Below are 15,893 nucleotides of genomic sequence, written 5' to 3' on the forward strand. Positions count from 1 at the left end.
CTCTCACTGTTGTGTCCTCTCCCGCTGCGGAGCACAGGCTCTGGACGCGCAGGCCCAGCGGCCACGGCGCACGGGCCCAGCCGCTCCGCAGCATGTGGGATCCTCCCGGACCGGGGCACGAACCCGTGTCCCCTGCATCGGCAGGCGGACCCTCAACCACTGCGCCACCAGGGAAGCCCAGACACCATTCCTTTTAAAAAAAATTTAATGCTCAAAATAGTCAATCCATTACAGAAATTTAAATGTCTTCACTACATGATCGTTTTACACGTTTTCCTTATTTAGAAGAAATTGCTAACAACCCATTGGCAAGTTAATTGCCAGCTGTAGGTCCAAGCAATAGCTAGCATCTCCTATAAAACTATCCTTTAGCATCACGAGCCCAAAATCTAAAATAATTTTCTTTTAATACAATCTAGTAGAGTATCTCCCACCATACATTTATATGATTCAAGCAAATTTTTGTCTGAGGACAACTAGCAAAAAATCAAGTAAAAATCCTTCTATTAGGGTAAGTAATCACAGATTTGGTTAATAACAAGACAGTTTTGAGCACTAGTTAGAGAAAAATATGCTTGATTATGCTTATGTTGATAGTGCCACTTATCACACAAGAAACAAGCATGTTAAGTTTAATATTTTTTTGGATAGAACAAAGTTGTAAAGCACCCCTTACTAATTTAAAGGTCAGATGTCTAAAATCTCAGAGGAAAAAACTTTAAAAAAAAAATCTGAATGCAAACCACAAAGTTACTGGTTTTAAACAAAGAAGTCTTCTAAAATGAAACACCTTGCAATATTTGTTATCTGTGAAACAGGCATCACATAGTATCACTATCAAGAGGCTGAGAGATACCACATTTTTCTCTTACTATGAAACAAACTGAGTTTTTAATCTTAATGCATAATATGGTTTCTTTCTAAATATATTTGTTAAGTTACATGGGGAAGAAAAAAGTTTACCAACTTGTCATCTTGTGGAACTGTAAATCATACTCAATTACCCCAACCATTGCTTGAGTAATTTCAAGAACGATTCACCTTTCTTAACATTCAGTAGACCCTAAATACCTTCAGAAAGTACTTAACATTCCAAAAACAAAGAGAGAAAAGCCCTTGAAAATAATTTTATTTGCTGTAGTTAGTTGTGATTATAAAGAAATCATTCATTACTTTTATTATATATACATTGCTAAATTATGACTATTATAAAAATCTTTCTATATTTGGCCTCAGTTCAAATATGAACAAATCTGAAAAGTACATTTAGTTTTAAAAACATGTGATGTTGCAATATTTCAAAAACAAAAAGAGAATAAAAGCATTAAATGTACCCACAGTCAGATTTAACCAACTTGTATATTGCCATATTTATATGCTTGAGATACTTTTATTCTAAGAAATATAAGATTATTAATATGGTTGATGAGTCTTTTTACTGTTTCTTGATCCAATTCTCTTTTCATCATCAGAGGTAACTACTATCCTGAGGTTGGGTGTTTATTTTTGCCATCCATGATTTTATATTTTTAATATATATATATATATATGCACACATATCTATAAACAATACAGTATTTTATGTGATATCAAGATTTATTTCAGCATTATACTCTAAATATCTTATGCCTTGCTTTACATTTACATTATGCTTTGGAGATTTATGAAGATATATGTAAATTAGTTCATTAATTTTAACTGCTACATTGTATTCCATTGCATGAAGAATGCTAAAACCTATTTATCTACTCTCTACTGATAGACATTTATGATTGCTTCCAATTTTTTACCATTTGTTCTTGTTCTTCCATATTAAATCACAGTAAAGAAAAAAATAAAAGAATATCCTCAGGGATGGGACCATCATTTACCTTTACTGGTGCACAGAACTAAAAGTTAACTTCATTGAAAAACTGCCTGTACTTTTTTACTCTATGGTAGTATAAGAGGCATTTGAGAACAGTAATGCAGAGTATAAGATTTAAGTGAGAGTGGACAAAGAGGTTGAAGGGTGGTGTATAAACAATTCCTGAAATGAGTGAGTTAATTATCTCTAAAGTAGTTCTTTAGTTTTCCTGAAACTGATGTGGTCCTGACACAGGCAACCAAATCTCTTCCTGAGTCTGAAAGAATTGAGTTTGTTTCTCATTTTTCATAAGTATCTATAGTGATATATGTCCCACTTAAAAAAATACACATACATCAAAATCCCAACAACATTACTTATGAGGGGAACTCTGAGTCCCCCTCTTTTTTGCTTATAAGTTTTCTGAAAGGACAGACTTTGTAAAGGAAAAAAATTAAAGTTAATAATGTTTCGCTGAGTATCTTTAGGCATATACATAATTGTTTCTGTATTTTGGATTATCTTCTAAAGATAGATTCCAAGAAATAGAATCATTAGGATAAAGCTGGGTTTTTCAACCTCAGCAGTGCTGACATTTTGGACCAGATAATTCTATTATGGGTTGAGGGGTAGAGGTACATTGTTTTGTGCATTGCAATATGCTTAGCAGCGTCCCAGGCCTCTAACCATGAGATGCCACTAGCAACACCCACTCCCTTAGTTGTGACAACCAAAAATGCTCCCAAATATTGCAAATGTCCTCCGGGAGGCAAAATCACTATTTTTGAGAACCACTGGGACAGAGGTTTAAACATTTATTATTGTTCTTAATACATCAGGACTACTATTCCCTAAATTCAATAAAATGCTTTCAACTATAATAATGTCATTGTGTCCTTGTCATATTTATCAACATTCTCAAGAATGGAAATACGGTACCCAGAATATTCTCGGTCACTTAGGCACCCCAAGGCACTATGTTTAGAGTTTGATAATAGACTGGTGAAGTAATGGTGGTAATCATTAAACCTAATGCTCCTTTCTGGACAACCTGATAAAGTAACAGAAAAACTGACCTCTTCTCTCTGAGTGCCACAAAACTGAAGTAACTATTCATGCACAGCAAAGCCTTTTCTCCTCCTCCCCCAAATATCAACACACACACACACACACACACACACACACACACACACACACACACACACACATTCTCTCTCTCTCTCTCTCTCTCTCTCTCAGCACAGTGGTGCCTGGCATGTGGTAAGTGCACAGTAAATATTAAGTTAGTATCACTGGTCTCTGAGCAGGGGATTCCTCATCTGTTGCCATCCACTGAAAGGTTTTGCCCAAAATCTTGTAGTGAGTCATGATTTTCTTCCCAGTTGACAGAGCTGGCAGTCCACCCTGTGAGGACGTTTGCACGAGCCTCCTATGGCGAGCTTTAGTAGGGATTCTGCGCTGGGATTCCAAGCTCAGTCGACAGTCCCTATAACTAGGCTGTGAGGATTAGAGAACCTTAGCATCCTGATGAGATGGGACCACCGTAACCTGCCCTGATCTGAAAGCAGTCAAACGGTTCAGCCTTCCAGCGCCCAACCCTGAACTTGGAAGTGGGACAGAGAGGCCTCATCAGACCCTTGCATCAAAGCCCCATCCTTCACGCTCATAAATTCTTATGACGCTCATTTATCTGCTTTCCCACCCCAAGGAGATGTTGAGCTGTAACAAGAAGGAAATGGGATGGGGAGATGGGAGGTGGGTGTTAGACAAATGAGAATTGTGCCCCGGAGACACCATGCGGACAGACAGCAAACACATACACAAAGAATGTCATTGTTACATAACACAACAGAGATGTGTAGGGGGAGTGTTAAGTCCAGGGGAAAAGTTCATTTCTCTTCATCATTCTTGTGGTTTAGATGGTGAGAGAGTGCGTATCTCATGCTGGAATTGTCCCTTTGAGCCTCTGCTGGAAGAAGGTGGCCATCGTTACAGGCTCTCATTCCAACTTCACCTCTGGACCGCTGACTCTTCTTTGTTTTTTTTCCTTCTGGGTGAGCTCAGAGGAGGACATACAGAGACGGGCCTTGCTCTGAAATACCTTCTGCATAAAGGATTCCCTGGGGGCAGAAATGCCTCTGTGCCTCAGGTCCTTATCATTGTCACCGACGGGAGGTCCCAAGGGCATGTGGCCCTGCCAGCCAAGCAGCTGAAGCAAAGGGGCGTCACCTGTGTTTGCTGTGGGGGTCTGCTTCCCAGGGTAAGAGATTTGGTCACGCGGGGTCAACCCTCTGGGTCAGCCTGGGGACGTCACAGCCATGGGAAGAGAGGGGAGCTGGGAAAACCATCCTGATCCTTCCTGGATCCTTTTTTTCCTCACTTTGCTGTATTGTTGCTGGCACAAGGGGACCGCCAAGTTTTTGGAAGTCTGAGAGTTTGTGTCGTCCTTAATTTAGTCTGAACACTTGATTTCAAGTGTCAGAAACTTGACTCCAATTTATCTGGGCAGAAATGGAAATTCATGGACTCATCCAACTGCACAGGGTGGGTCAGGGGTCCCTCGGGGTAAACAGGAGTCAGGAGCCAGATGCAGGAATATGCCTTCCTAGAGGAGAGGGGGGCAAAGTTCCTCAATGCTCTCAACCCTGAAAATGGAGGTGACCTCAATGGGGCTGTTGTCATTTGTGGGTGTCAAGTGAAATGACTCTGGTCTGGGCACTGTGCCCTATACATAGAAATCTCTTTATTAATTTTATTATAGTTGTTCCTTGGTATCTGCAGGGGGTTGGTTCTAGGACCCCTATGGATACCAAAACCCATGGATGCTTGAGTCCCTTAGTTGGCCACCCATATCCATGGATGTGGAACCCACAGATATAGAGGACCAGCTGTACATTATTTATTCTCTCAGTCAATAAATATAGGTTGTTTTCCTCGTGCCAGACACTATTCTAGGTTCTCAGGATGCACAGACAACAATACAAAGTCCCTGCCCTGATGGAGCTTTTGCTGTATTTGTTGCTGGCACAAGGGGACTGCCAAGTCTTTGGAAGTCTGAGAGTTTGCATCGTCTTTAATTTAGTCTGAACGCTTGATTTCAAGTGTCAGAAACTTGACTCCAATTTATCTGGGCAGAAATGGAAATTCATGGACTCATCCAACTGCACAGGGTGGGTCAGGGGTCCCTCGGGGTAAACAGGAGTCAGGAGCCAGATGCAGGAATATGCCTTCCTAGAGGAGAGGGGGGCAAAGTTCCTCAATGCTCTCAACCCTGAAAATGGAGGTGACCTCAATGGGGCTGTTGTCATTTGTGGGTGTCAAGTGAAATGACTCTGGTCTGGGCACTGTGCCCTATACATAGAAATCTCTTTATTAATTTTATTATAGTTGTTCCTTGGTATCTGCAGGGGGTTGGTTCTAGGACCCCTGTGGGTACCAAAACCCATGGATGCGTAAGTCCCTTAGTTGGCCACCCATATCCATGGATGTGGAACCCACAGATATAGAGGACCAGCTGTACATTATTTATTCTCTCAGTCAATAAATATAGGTTGTTTTCCTCGTGCCAGACACTATTCTAGGTTCTCAGGATGCACAGACAACAATACAAAGTCCCTGCCCTGATGGAGCTTCTGTTCTAGGAAAGGAACTAGATTTAAAAAAAAAAAAGTGAGTGAATAAATAAGTAACAGTTTCAGGTGGAAATAAAATTCAAAGGAGAAAAATAAAGTAGGGAAGAGGTTACAGAGTGATGGGAATAGAGAGGACAGCTATTTTAGATAGGGGGTCTGGCAAGGCTCCTTTGAAGAGTTGGTTTTTGAGCAGAAACTTGAGTGAGGAACAAGCCGTCCAAATAACAGGGAAAAGAGCAGGCAAGGCAGGCAGATGGAAAGTGCAAAGGCCCTGAGGCAGTAGCTAGTTCGGTGTGTGATAGAAACAGTGAGACAGCCAGGAGTGGCTGGAGCCCAGCAAGCAAGGGGTGAATTATAAGAAATAAGGTAGAAGAGGTGGGCAGGAGTTAGGTCTAGAGCTTTTGTGGGTTATTGTAGAGACTAAAGTTTGTAATGAGTAGTCTGGGAAGTCTTTGGGGTGGGGGATTTGAGCAGGAAAATTACATGAATTGGCTTACATTTTTAGAAAATCACACTGACTGCAAGGTAGAGAATAGCCTGGTGGGTGAGGCAGAGGGGGAAGCAATAATAGGGGCAGTGGAGCATCTAGTTAGGAGGGCTTTGGAGCAGCTACATGCAAGATAATGATGGTTTGCAGTAGGGAAGCAGCTGTGACCCCGCTGAGGAGTGGCTGGATTTAGGATGTGTTTGGAAGGCAGAGCAATGGAGTGACTGGTGTATTGGACGTGGGTGTGTGAGAGAAGAGTCAAAGATTTTGGCCTGAGCTCCAGTGTGAATGGTGGTGCTATTTACTGAAAAGAGAAAGACTGGGAAAGGAACAAAGGAAATTGAATTCTGTTTCAGACAAGTCAAGTTTGACTTGACTTGTGTATTAGCCATCTAAGTAGAGAAGCTGAGTAGAGAGTTGGATATGAGAGTCCGGAGCATAGGAGAAAGGACAGGCATCGAGATTGAAATTGAGGATGGTATTTAAAGCCTAAATAAGATCACCTGGAGCTGAGTGCCGAATGGACCAGCAAGTGCAGAAAGAGGAAGAAGCTAGAAGGGGACTGAGGTTGCAGGTACCATGGGGCTACCCTGATTGTGCTGTGTCCTGGTGACAATGATGACAGCTACCACCATTGCCAATAAGTTGGTATTAAACACAAGCTGCCTTATGGCTGGCTCTTTCTGTGTCCTCAGATATAAGGAGTATAAAGCCCTTGAGAGAGGAGAGTGGGCGTTGCTTCATGGCTCCCTGCCTACCCTCATCCCCTCATAGGGCCGAATAGAGTGCCTTGCACGTAGTATTTGCCCAAAGGTTTGTCACTGAGGATAGAATCTCCCATGGGTGGAAATACTGGCCCGTTCTGGGGCTTTCTTCTCTGGCGGCTGGCTGGAGTAGTGCTTCTCAGACCATCTGTGGTGAAGGTCCTGTTTGCTTTTTTCCTAATCCATCACGAACTGATACTTTTTTAAAAAAAATACAATAAAAATGAGTTACTAGAAAGATGAAATAAAAACAAAATAGAAACTCAGATATTTATTATTTGACCCAACAGACATAAAATGACTGTCAAGTTGCTGTACGATTCGTTTCTAAATGCTTGGTGTCTATACTTATCAGATTCTGAATCAGGGTGAAACAGTTTGGGGCTCTTCACTGGCCCACAGACCATACTTTGAGCATCCCTAGTGCAGGGAAATCGAGAAGCCATTGTTCAGAAGAGGGGGTACGGCTCAGATATGAAGGCCTGAGCTGCAGACACAGGAAGCCTCTGAGAAAGCCTGTTGGACTTCCAGGCCTACCTGACCCCTCCCCACTCCTAGTAAGAGGCCAGCTCACTGTTGACCAGTGGTTCTCCAAGCGTGTTCCTTGGACCAGCAGTATCAGCATCAACTGGGAGCTTGCTAGAAATGCGCACATTCAAGCCCCACTGCATTGAATCCAAAACTCTGGGGCAAGGAGCCTCAATCTGTGCTTTTTCTGGCCCCTCAGCGATTCTGATGCCGCCAAAGTCTGAGAACCACTGCAGTGTGAGATTAAAGACTGTTGCCTGTTCAAACTCTTTCCCCTTTTTAGTGTATATTGAGCCCCTTCTCTGATGGTTCTCAACTCTGGCTGAGCATCTGAATTACCCAGGGAGCTTTTAAGAAGGTCTGTTTGGGGGCCGGGAGAGCTAAGGGTGCGGCCCAGCAGAGCTGCCCACTCAATGCTAATGTGAGTCTGGAACTGAGAAGCCCCTCTGTGTGCCAGGTGCTGTCCTAGGTGTTGGGCAAAGTGTCTGGTTTCTGTGGCTTCAGAGGAGAATGGGGAGCTTTACATTAGGAGGTTTAGAGATACATGAAGGTTTTGCTGTATTGCCAAGCCGTGGTCTATTTTGATGAATTTTTGATAGGCAGGGTTCTAAATGTGTCACTGACCGCCTTGTCTTCTTAAAAACAGGTTTCTCAACATCATTTAACCCTTTCTTCATGCCCTACGGTCATCATCCCCCACATCATTTCTCCTCTGGACACTAACAGTGCCCTCTGGTTGTCGAACTATGCCAGCTCCTGCCTCTACACGGCCTCATGTTGCTGGCCTTTGAGTTCTTATTGTCACTATTTATAATTCTTCAGGATTTTTTTTTTCCTGTTACTAGCTGTCCCTGTTTGTTCTCCTCTCGCTGTCACCTAGAACCACTTTCCTTCATTTCTTTTCTAGTTAAAAATTTCTTTTTTCATTTTTGGCTGCGTTGGGTCTTCGTTGCTGCGTGCGGGCTTTCCTCTAGTTGGGGCGAGCAGGGGCTACTCTTCGTTGCGGTGCACGGGCTTCCCATTGGGTGGCTTCTCTTGTTGCAGAGCACGGGCTCTAGGCGCTCAGGCTTCAGTAGTTGTGGCACTCGGGCTCGGTAGTTGTGGCGCACGGGCTTAGTTGCTCCGCGGCATGTGGGATCTTCCCGGACCGGGGCTCAAACCCGTGTCCCCTGCATTGGCAGGCGGACTCTTAACCACTGTGCCCCCAAGGAAGCCCTCTGGTTAAATTTTTCTCATCAGGTATGGGTTGCAGAACCAGACGACTAAATCTGTTAGGACCCTGTCTCAAATAAGAGCCGACGGTTTGAGTGTGAGGCTCTCCTCTGAGGAAGTTCGTGGACTGGAGCATGTGCACGTTATGACCCATGGCTGAGCCTCCTCGAGGTCCTTCTGTGCGTCACTTCTAGACCTTACCTGCATCCTAGGTGGATGAGGTTGCAGCTCTGTGGCTCCTGCATCAGTGGGTGGCGGGGCTGTCCACAAGGAGCCCAGCGTCTAGGAGACGGGTGAGTGCGGGGTGATGAGCCATTGTAACTTCTCGGCGGGGGGCTCGGGGTACAGGTAGGAGGAGCTGCGCACGCCGTCCAGCGAGCCAAGGGAGCAGCACGTGCTGATGGCCGAGCAGGTGGAGGACGCCGCCCACGGCCTCTCCAGCACCCTCAGCGGCTCTGCCACGTGCACCATTGCCTCTCCGGGTGAGTAAGGCCTTTCCGTGTGGAAAGGAGGGGCCTCGCCTGTATGGAAGCGGGATGGGGGTGAGGAGGGTTCCCCAAGGCCAGAGGTCAGGACTCGGGAGGTCCCCCTGAGAGGGAGGGAAGAGGAATGGAGCCCAGCAGCCTTGGCCCTGGGGCACTTTGCTCTGTTCTACCACCCCGTGTCAGGCCCTATGGGGTTCTAGGCTGGGAATTCCGAACTTGTCGCACGGGGTAGAGAGGTTCAGATCTGGTGGGGTCCCCTCTCCTGCTGTCAGCACAGGGAGGCCTCATCTGGGGGTGAGATCCCTGTATCCCCAGTAATCTTTGTCAGGCTCCATCCAGGAGCTAGAGTGAAGTACGTTGTAAAAAAAAAAAAAAAAAATAGGTACACGTGTGCACAGGATGGAAGAGCGGTGTGGGGCGGGGCTTGCGCAGAGGAGATGCTCGGAGACTGGCTGCCCCTCCCCCGTGTACTCTGCTGGGAAATAGCCAGGGCTGAGGGTGGTGGGCCCACGGTGGAGGAAGGAGGCGTAACCCTGTCTTCCCTGCCTCGGGTATGCATGGTGGACACAGACTGCAAGGTCCAGCCTCAGCCCTGTGAGCGCAAGACGCTAGAGATGGTCAGGCAGCTTGCCGGCCAGGCCCCGTGCTGGAGGGGATCTCGGGGGACCAAGGCCATGCTGGCTGCGCTCTGTCCCTTTCCCAGGTTTGTCCACAAGGTGTGGGGTCAGAGCCTGCGGGCAGGGCCTGGGCAGGGATGGCCAAGTGCTCATGGGCTGCAGGGAGAACGGCTCTCCGGGGCCTTGGCTGTGGAGTGTGTGACAGGGATTGGAGGAGACCTGGGAGGGAGGCAGGGACAGAGCTCCGGGGACCCAGGCAGGGGCACAGCTACTCAGTGTCAGAGTCTTTTAGACACACCGCCCAGGAGCCCAGGGCCTGGGTCACAGCCATTCTGAAGGCTGGCAAATCAGCCAAAAGCTGGTCTGACAGGGCAGTGGTCTGGACTTGGGATAGTGGTCTGCTAATTTGGTCCCTCTGATTACCAGTTTCCATATGTATAGGGGCTGAGCAAGGCAAGAGGCTTAAGATGCTTAGATGAATTCCGGCTGTGGAGGCTGTGAAGAATGCTGGATTCTTCAGGACCGGAGCTCACGCATTCAAGAGCACCCGCCGCCCGGCTCTCAGCCACTGCCCCGCAGACCCCCAGATCGTCCCCCTTTATCCGGACCACCTTCAGTATGGCACCTGGTCAGCAGCTCCTGATCTCGCCCTCTAGTCCTTTCTGGCGGGCCGGGGTAGTGTTTGAACCAGCCACACCTTGGCCCCGTGGCCTGGCCTCAGCGATGAGATCAGAGCGCGTGCGCGCAGCAGTGAGATGGAGCGGCTGAGGGCTGTGAAGAATGCTGGATTCTTCAGGACCGGAGCTCACGCATTCAAGAGCACCCGCCGCCCGGCTCTCAGCCACTGCCCCGCAGACCCCCAGATCGTCCCCCTTTATCCGGACCACCTTCAGTATGGCACCTGGTCAGCAGCTCCTGATCTCGCCCTCTAGTCCTTTCTGGAGGGCCGGGGTAGTGTTTGAACCAGCCACACCTTGGCCCCGTGGCCTGGCCTCAGAGATGAGATCAGAGCGCGCGCGCGCAGCAGTGAGATGGAGCGGCTGAGAAGCCGTGAGGGCCGTGCTGGGTCCATGCAGAGTCCAAACGCCATCTTGGCAGGGAAGGGCGGTGCCCCCCATGTGGATCAGAGGAAGTGGGGCCTCGTGCCATGTCAGAGGCCACTAGAGGCTCTCTTCTGAACCTGCACTTTCGAGTGAAAGGAGGTAGTTCTTCATTCCCTGGTGAACATGTTTAAATACTCACTCTGAGCCAGGCAGGGTCCAGCGAGGAGGCAGGCACAGTCGCGGCCCCAGGAAGCTTGTGGTCCAGAGAGAGCATCCCAAGTGCTGGTATGGGGCCTGTCCTCCCCACATGTCACGGAGGAGGGGTTGCTTGAGCAGTCTCGAAAGATGTGGGAACCGGGTAGCAGTGGGCGGAGGCATCCAGAGCCGGGAGCCCTGGGAGAGGCTGGTGGGTAGAGTACACTTCATGGCTATGTGCTCAGACTCTGGGGGCATCACTAGTGAGCTGGGAACCTTCCGCTCTCTGTTTCCACATTCAGCAAGGGGGTGATAACAGGACCTGCCCCCAGAGGATTGCCAGGAGCACGCAGCAGGGTAATATTCAGCAAGGGGGTGATAACAGGACCTGCCCCCAGAGGATTGCCAGGAGCACGCAGCAAGGTAATTCGTAGAATGCACTGGCATTGCAGGCAGCGAGGTAATTCGTAGAATGCACTGGCATTGCAGGCAGCGAGGTAATTCGTAGAATGCACTGACATTGCAGGCTCCTAGAATAATGCATATAGTAGGCTTTTCATCAATCCCCTCATTCAAGAAATACTCACCGAGGCTCTCCTAAGTTCCCAGCACTGCCCCAGGTCCTGGGGAATCAGCATGCGTGTCTTGGAAACAAATCTGCTCTCATGAGCAAGAGGCAGCAGTGAACAAAGTGAACACCTAAATGAACTATTAGGTGGTGGTAAGTGCAGTAGGGGAAAGGATGCGGGGAGGGACAGGGTGAGGTAAGTAGAGGGTAGGGTTGCAGTTTTAATTAGAGTGGGCAGGGACCAGACCTGAGGGAGGTGGGGGACTAGCTGAGTACAGGCCCAGGCGAAGCCCTATGGATAGTGTCTGCTCAACAACGCTGGCTCCTGTAGGCCTGGGTAGGGAGGGCAGGGCCCGTGGAGCTTTCTGGGCTAGGACGTGTGGTTTTATGAGGTCACGAGGAGTAGACATGGAGGGGGAGAAGAGTTCTCTTTAATGAGCTGCCAGCTTGGCACAGTTTTGATTTCAGCAACCCCTTGAGTTCGTAGTTGACTTGGCTTTTATCCCAAGTGGATGTTTTGCCTCAGGAAAGCCCCCGCCCTAGAGGTGAGCCCAATTAGCCTGCCCCCCAGGTGAGCAGCCCTGGGTGGGATCTCCCCGGGAGAAGTGCTCTTTGGCAAGTTTTAGAGAACTTTGTCGCAAAGGCCCCAGGAGAATCTCCTTAGATGAGGCCATCCGTGGAGTTGCTGCCAGCCAAGAGGAGGGCTTTCTGCCCGAGGGACGAGGACCCACTCCTCTGTGGTCGGCCCATCGCCCCACAGACTCAGGAGAGCCAGGGGGCGAGGCCCAGAGGGAAGGATGCATGGTCTTTGGAGTGGGAGGTGGAGTTTGGATCCCAGCTCTGCTGTGTTCTGGTAACCGTGTGACTGGGCAACTTAATTCAGCCCTGAACCCATTTCCCCATCTGGAAGAGGAGACTGCTGTCTCTTCAAGTAGCCGAGGACTTGACGTAACGATGGGGATGGCTGGGGCATGGAAACCAGTACAGGAATGGTGGCCCTTGTGTTGTCACAAGGTTGTCACTTAAACCGACCTCAGAGGTCATTGAGACCAGCCAGTGGTTTGCAAATCCTCCTGAGCTACAGAGCCTCGTATGGACACTTGTTATGCAGACCAGAAAAAGCACATTTGGGGTGGGGTCGTGGGGCTGGGGCACTGGGGGAGCCCCGGACAGTCCCCTTTCCTCTCCACTGAGGCTCTGAGGAACACAGTTGAAAACTACGGAGTTGCTATATAGAAGAGGGAACGGAAGACCAGAGAAGGAAAGTAACTTGCCTGGGGTTATATAACCAGAATCCAGTCGCCTAATCCCAGTATTTGCCACCCCCCACTCATCGTGCTGGCCCCAGAAAGTAACTCGTAATAGAAAGCTGTTGCCGTAGTTCAGGGTATTGAACACAGATATCTCTATAGTTTCTGACATGATAGCCAGCTTCCATTATCTTTTTTTTTTTAAATTGTCTGAGTAGTTTGAAACATTTCCTACTCTATGTGCAGACAAAAGTTGGGTAGAATCAGAAAAAAAAAAGAACCAAGTCTTTCTTGACTTGCTTCTGCATTGGCATCTTGTGTCAGCTTTTAGTATTTTAAATACCCTCTCCTGTTAAAACTTTGATCTCTACCATTTGTTTCCTTGGGTTGTAGCTGGAAGAGAGTGTTCTTAACCCACCCTGCCACTTGCTACAGGACCACCCGCCCAGGTACAGTCTGCCTCTTGGATTCTCCTCTTCTTTCTGGCCCTGGGACTAGGCTGGCTCCCAAAGGGGCATTTATACTCCTGGGACAGCAAGTGGGGTTGGACTGAGCTCCAGGGCACAGGGACAGGCATTTCAGAGGCAGAGGAACATGCTCATGCCATACTCACGCCTCCCTTGGTCAGTGGTATATTTTCACTGAGAAAGGGAGTGAAGGCTTTGGAATTACTTCCTTAACCAGGGCCCCTTGCATTGACGAGAAGCAGAGCAGGGCGTGCACTGAGCCCCAGTTGTGCAGACAGAAAGCCTCACATCTAGCACCAAACTCAGGGCAAGATACCTGAGCCTCACTTTCCTCCTCTGTAAAATGGGGGTAATGTTTGCCCCATGTCTGGACTCCCCATTTCCCTGCTCTGGATGATAAGGGGGTACCATACAAGGGATCTTAGGGAAGATTCAGTAGGTGATGTCCACCAAAGTGCTTCATCAGCTACAAAGTCCCAAGCAAACAGGAGAACTTTTCAATACCATTAAGATCATGCAGCCTGGCTTCCCAACGGGCCCTCACTGCTTCTCACCCCGGGGTCTAGTGCATCTCACTGACCCAGGAGCACAGAAATCACACTGAAGTGTCTTGGCATCAGTGCTTGTGTAGATATGCTACTCCTGATGAGGTCGGGAGTCCGTCCCTCGAAAGCAGAGCCAGAGGCTTTGTGTGCAGGCGGGATGGTGCTTCCTGCCTGGGGTTAGGTGATCCTTCGGGCATCTTATTTAAAAGTTCCAACTTGGCTGGTCTCTGACACATGCGAGGAACTGAAAGTGGGGTTGTTTCTGCTCAGAAATTAAAGCTCAGGGACTTATGGTTTTGGAACCAGAGTGACCCATGTTTGAGTCCCAGCTCTGCCACTTTCCAAGTAGCTGACCTTCAGCACGTGACTTCTGTTCGTCAAGTTTCAGCTTCCTCATCTGTGACGTGGCGGTTCACAGTACCTGCTTCATCCAGTTGTATCAGTGAAGTGAGATCATACATGTGTAGCGCTTAGCACAATACCTGGCCCATAATAGCTGCTCAGTTAAAGGCCACTGTTGGTGCTGTTAATGAGACCTCAGTTGTTTGCATGAAACTCCAACTGACAGAACTGCTGGCCTAGGAGCCCAGAGTTACCCTCGGTAATTCCTGCCTTCCAGAAGTGTATACTTTAATTACAATCATGTGGCCACCAAGTAGTAGATTAACATTTTTAAGGTATTGGGGTTTGGACTCTTACATATAAATTTGGAGGTGGCGAGGGGGGAGAAATTCAGTCCATAACACGTGTTCCCAGTATCAGAGCCAGGAGCCAGATCCCATTGGCAGGTCCCCAAGTGAGACCTGTAATTCACACGGGGCCTTACTGAGCCCACTATTGAGTGTCTGTTACCACCTACACCCTAACCCCGCCTTACGTACCTCATTTACTTCCTTTTCCTCTGCTACAGGTGTTGACTAATTTCCTAGTGCATCTGGGGAAAGGAAGGGGCTGGGCCCCCCCTTTCACATCTCTGGGCTGATGTGCCAGGCTTTAACAGGCAACTCTCTGATAGGCCCCTGTGACTCGCAGCCCTGCCAGAATGGAGGCACGTGTGTTCCAGAAGGACTGGACAGGTACCACTGCCTCTGCCCGCCAGCCTTTGGAGGGGAGGCTGACTGCGGTACGTGTGCACAGGACTTCCCAGACTGACTCTTGGGGAGCAGTGAGCCAGGGCTCCTGCCTCTCACCTGCCACCCTTCTAGCTACTAGGTAGGCACTGGCCCTGGAGTTAGGGCCACCTGCTTTTCAAGTACACCACTGATCTGATTTCTCAAATGATACACTGAGGGTTCCATGAGGAGGTAACTCAGGTGGTGGAGCTCTGGGTAGGACACGGCTCCTGGCTTCTTAGCTTTAGAATGGCTGCTGCTTGATCTGTGAGCATCGCGGAGCCCAGCTGCAGGCTGGAGCTGGCCGAACTGGGTCCTGGTTCTGGGCTGAGTCTCTTCTCCCCTCTTTCAAGAAGAGGAGGAGTGAGAAGCTTCAACTCCTTTTGGTTTTAAAACGGTGAAATGAAGATTATAACTGGCTTTACCCCCTACGGTTATGGGAGTTTGAAATAAGATTCTTAGCACAGTGCTTGACACATAGGACGGGACTTGTTAAATAGTCACTTTTTCAAAACTGTAGTGCTGGGTTAATTGGAGACTTATATGGGAAAAAAATATATATGTTGACTCCCTACCTCACAAGCTACACAAAAAATCAAGTCCAGATGGATCACAGATTTAAATGTAAAAGGCAAAGTTGTGAAGCTTCTGGAAGAAGACATAGGAGCGTATCTTCATGATCTTGGGGTAGATAAAGATTTCTGCAACAGGACACAAGAAGCACTAACCATAATGGGAAAAGGCTATAGATTCCATTTTTCTTTTGAAAGAGTGGTGAGATGGAGACACTTGGTGGGAGCCAGGGAGCTCTGTGTCCGGCCGTGTCTAACCCTGTGACCTACACTGGTCACTAGGCCCTGAAGCCTCTGTGTCCGTGTCCCATCTCCCTCCTGGGAGGGAGGTGGCTCCGGCCCCACGTGGCGGCTGGGGGGCCCGGGTGGGACAGTGGTCTGCGTGCTCCGCAGCGTGACGGCCGCTGTGATCCTGGCAGCCCCGAAGCTGAGCCTGGAGCGCAGAGCCGACGTCGTCTTCCCGCTGGCCGGCTCGGCGGCTGCCACCCCGGAGGGCTTCCTGCGGGCCCAGGCCTCCGTGAAGCGGTTCGTGCCGGCGGCGCCGAGTGAGGGGCGCCGGGCCCGCGTGGG

The 15,893-nt window shown here is 48.7% G+C and overlaps 1 protein-coding gene across 1 annotated transcript in view; it reads left to right on the forward strand.

Moving 5' to 3' along the window:
* The window catches only part of VWA2 (von Willebrand factor A domain containing 2), a 49,095-nt gene that overhangs the window by 30,783 nt on the left and 2,419 nt on the right, over positions 1-15,893 (forward strand). Inside the window, 7 exon segments of the mRNA XM_024121646.3 lie at positions 3,911-4,106; positions 8,718-8,720; positions 8,822-8,951; positions 9,525-9,657; positions 13,021-13,076; positions 14,655-14,762; positions 15,743-15,834. Of these exon segments, the coding sequence (XP_023977414.2) occupies positions 3,911-4,106; positions 8,718-8,720; positions 8,822-8,951; positions 9,525-9,657; positions 13,021-13,076; positions 14,655-14,762; positions 15,743-15,834 (718 nt within the window).

Source organism: Physeter macrocephalus, chromosome 20 (assembly GCF_002837175.3).
Source record: "Physeter macrocephalus isolate SW-GA chromosome 20, ASM283717v5, whole genome shotgun sequence".
Taxonomy (NCBI): Eukaryota; Metazoa; Chordata; class Mammalia; order Artiodactyla; family Physeteridae; genus Physeter; species Physeter macrocephalus.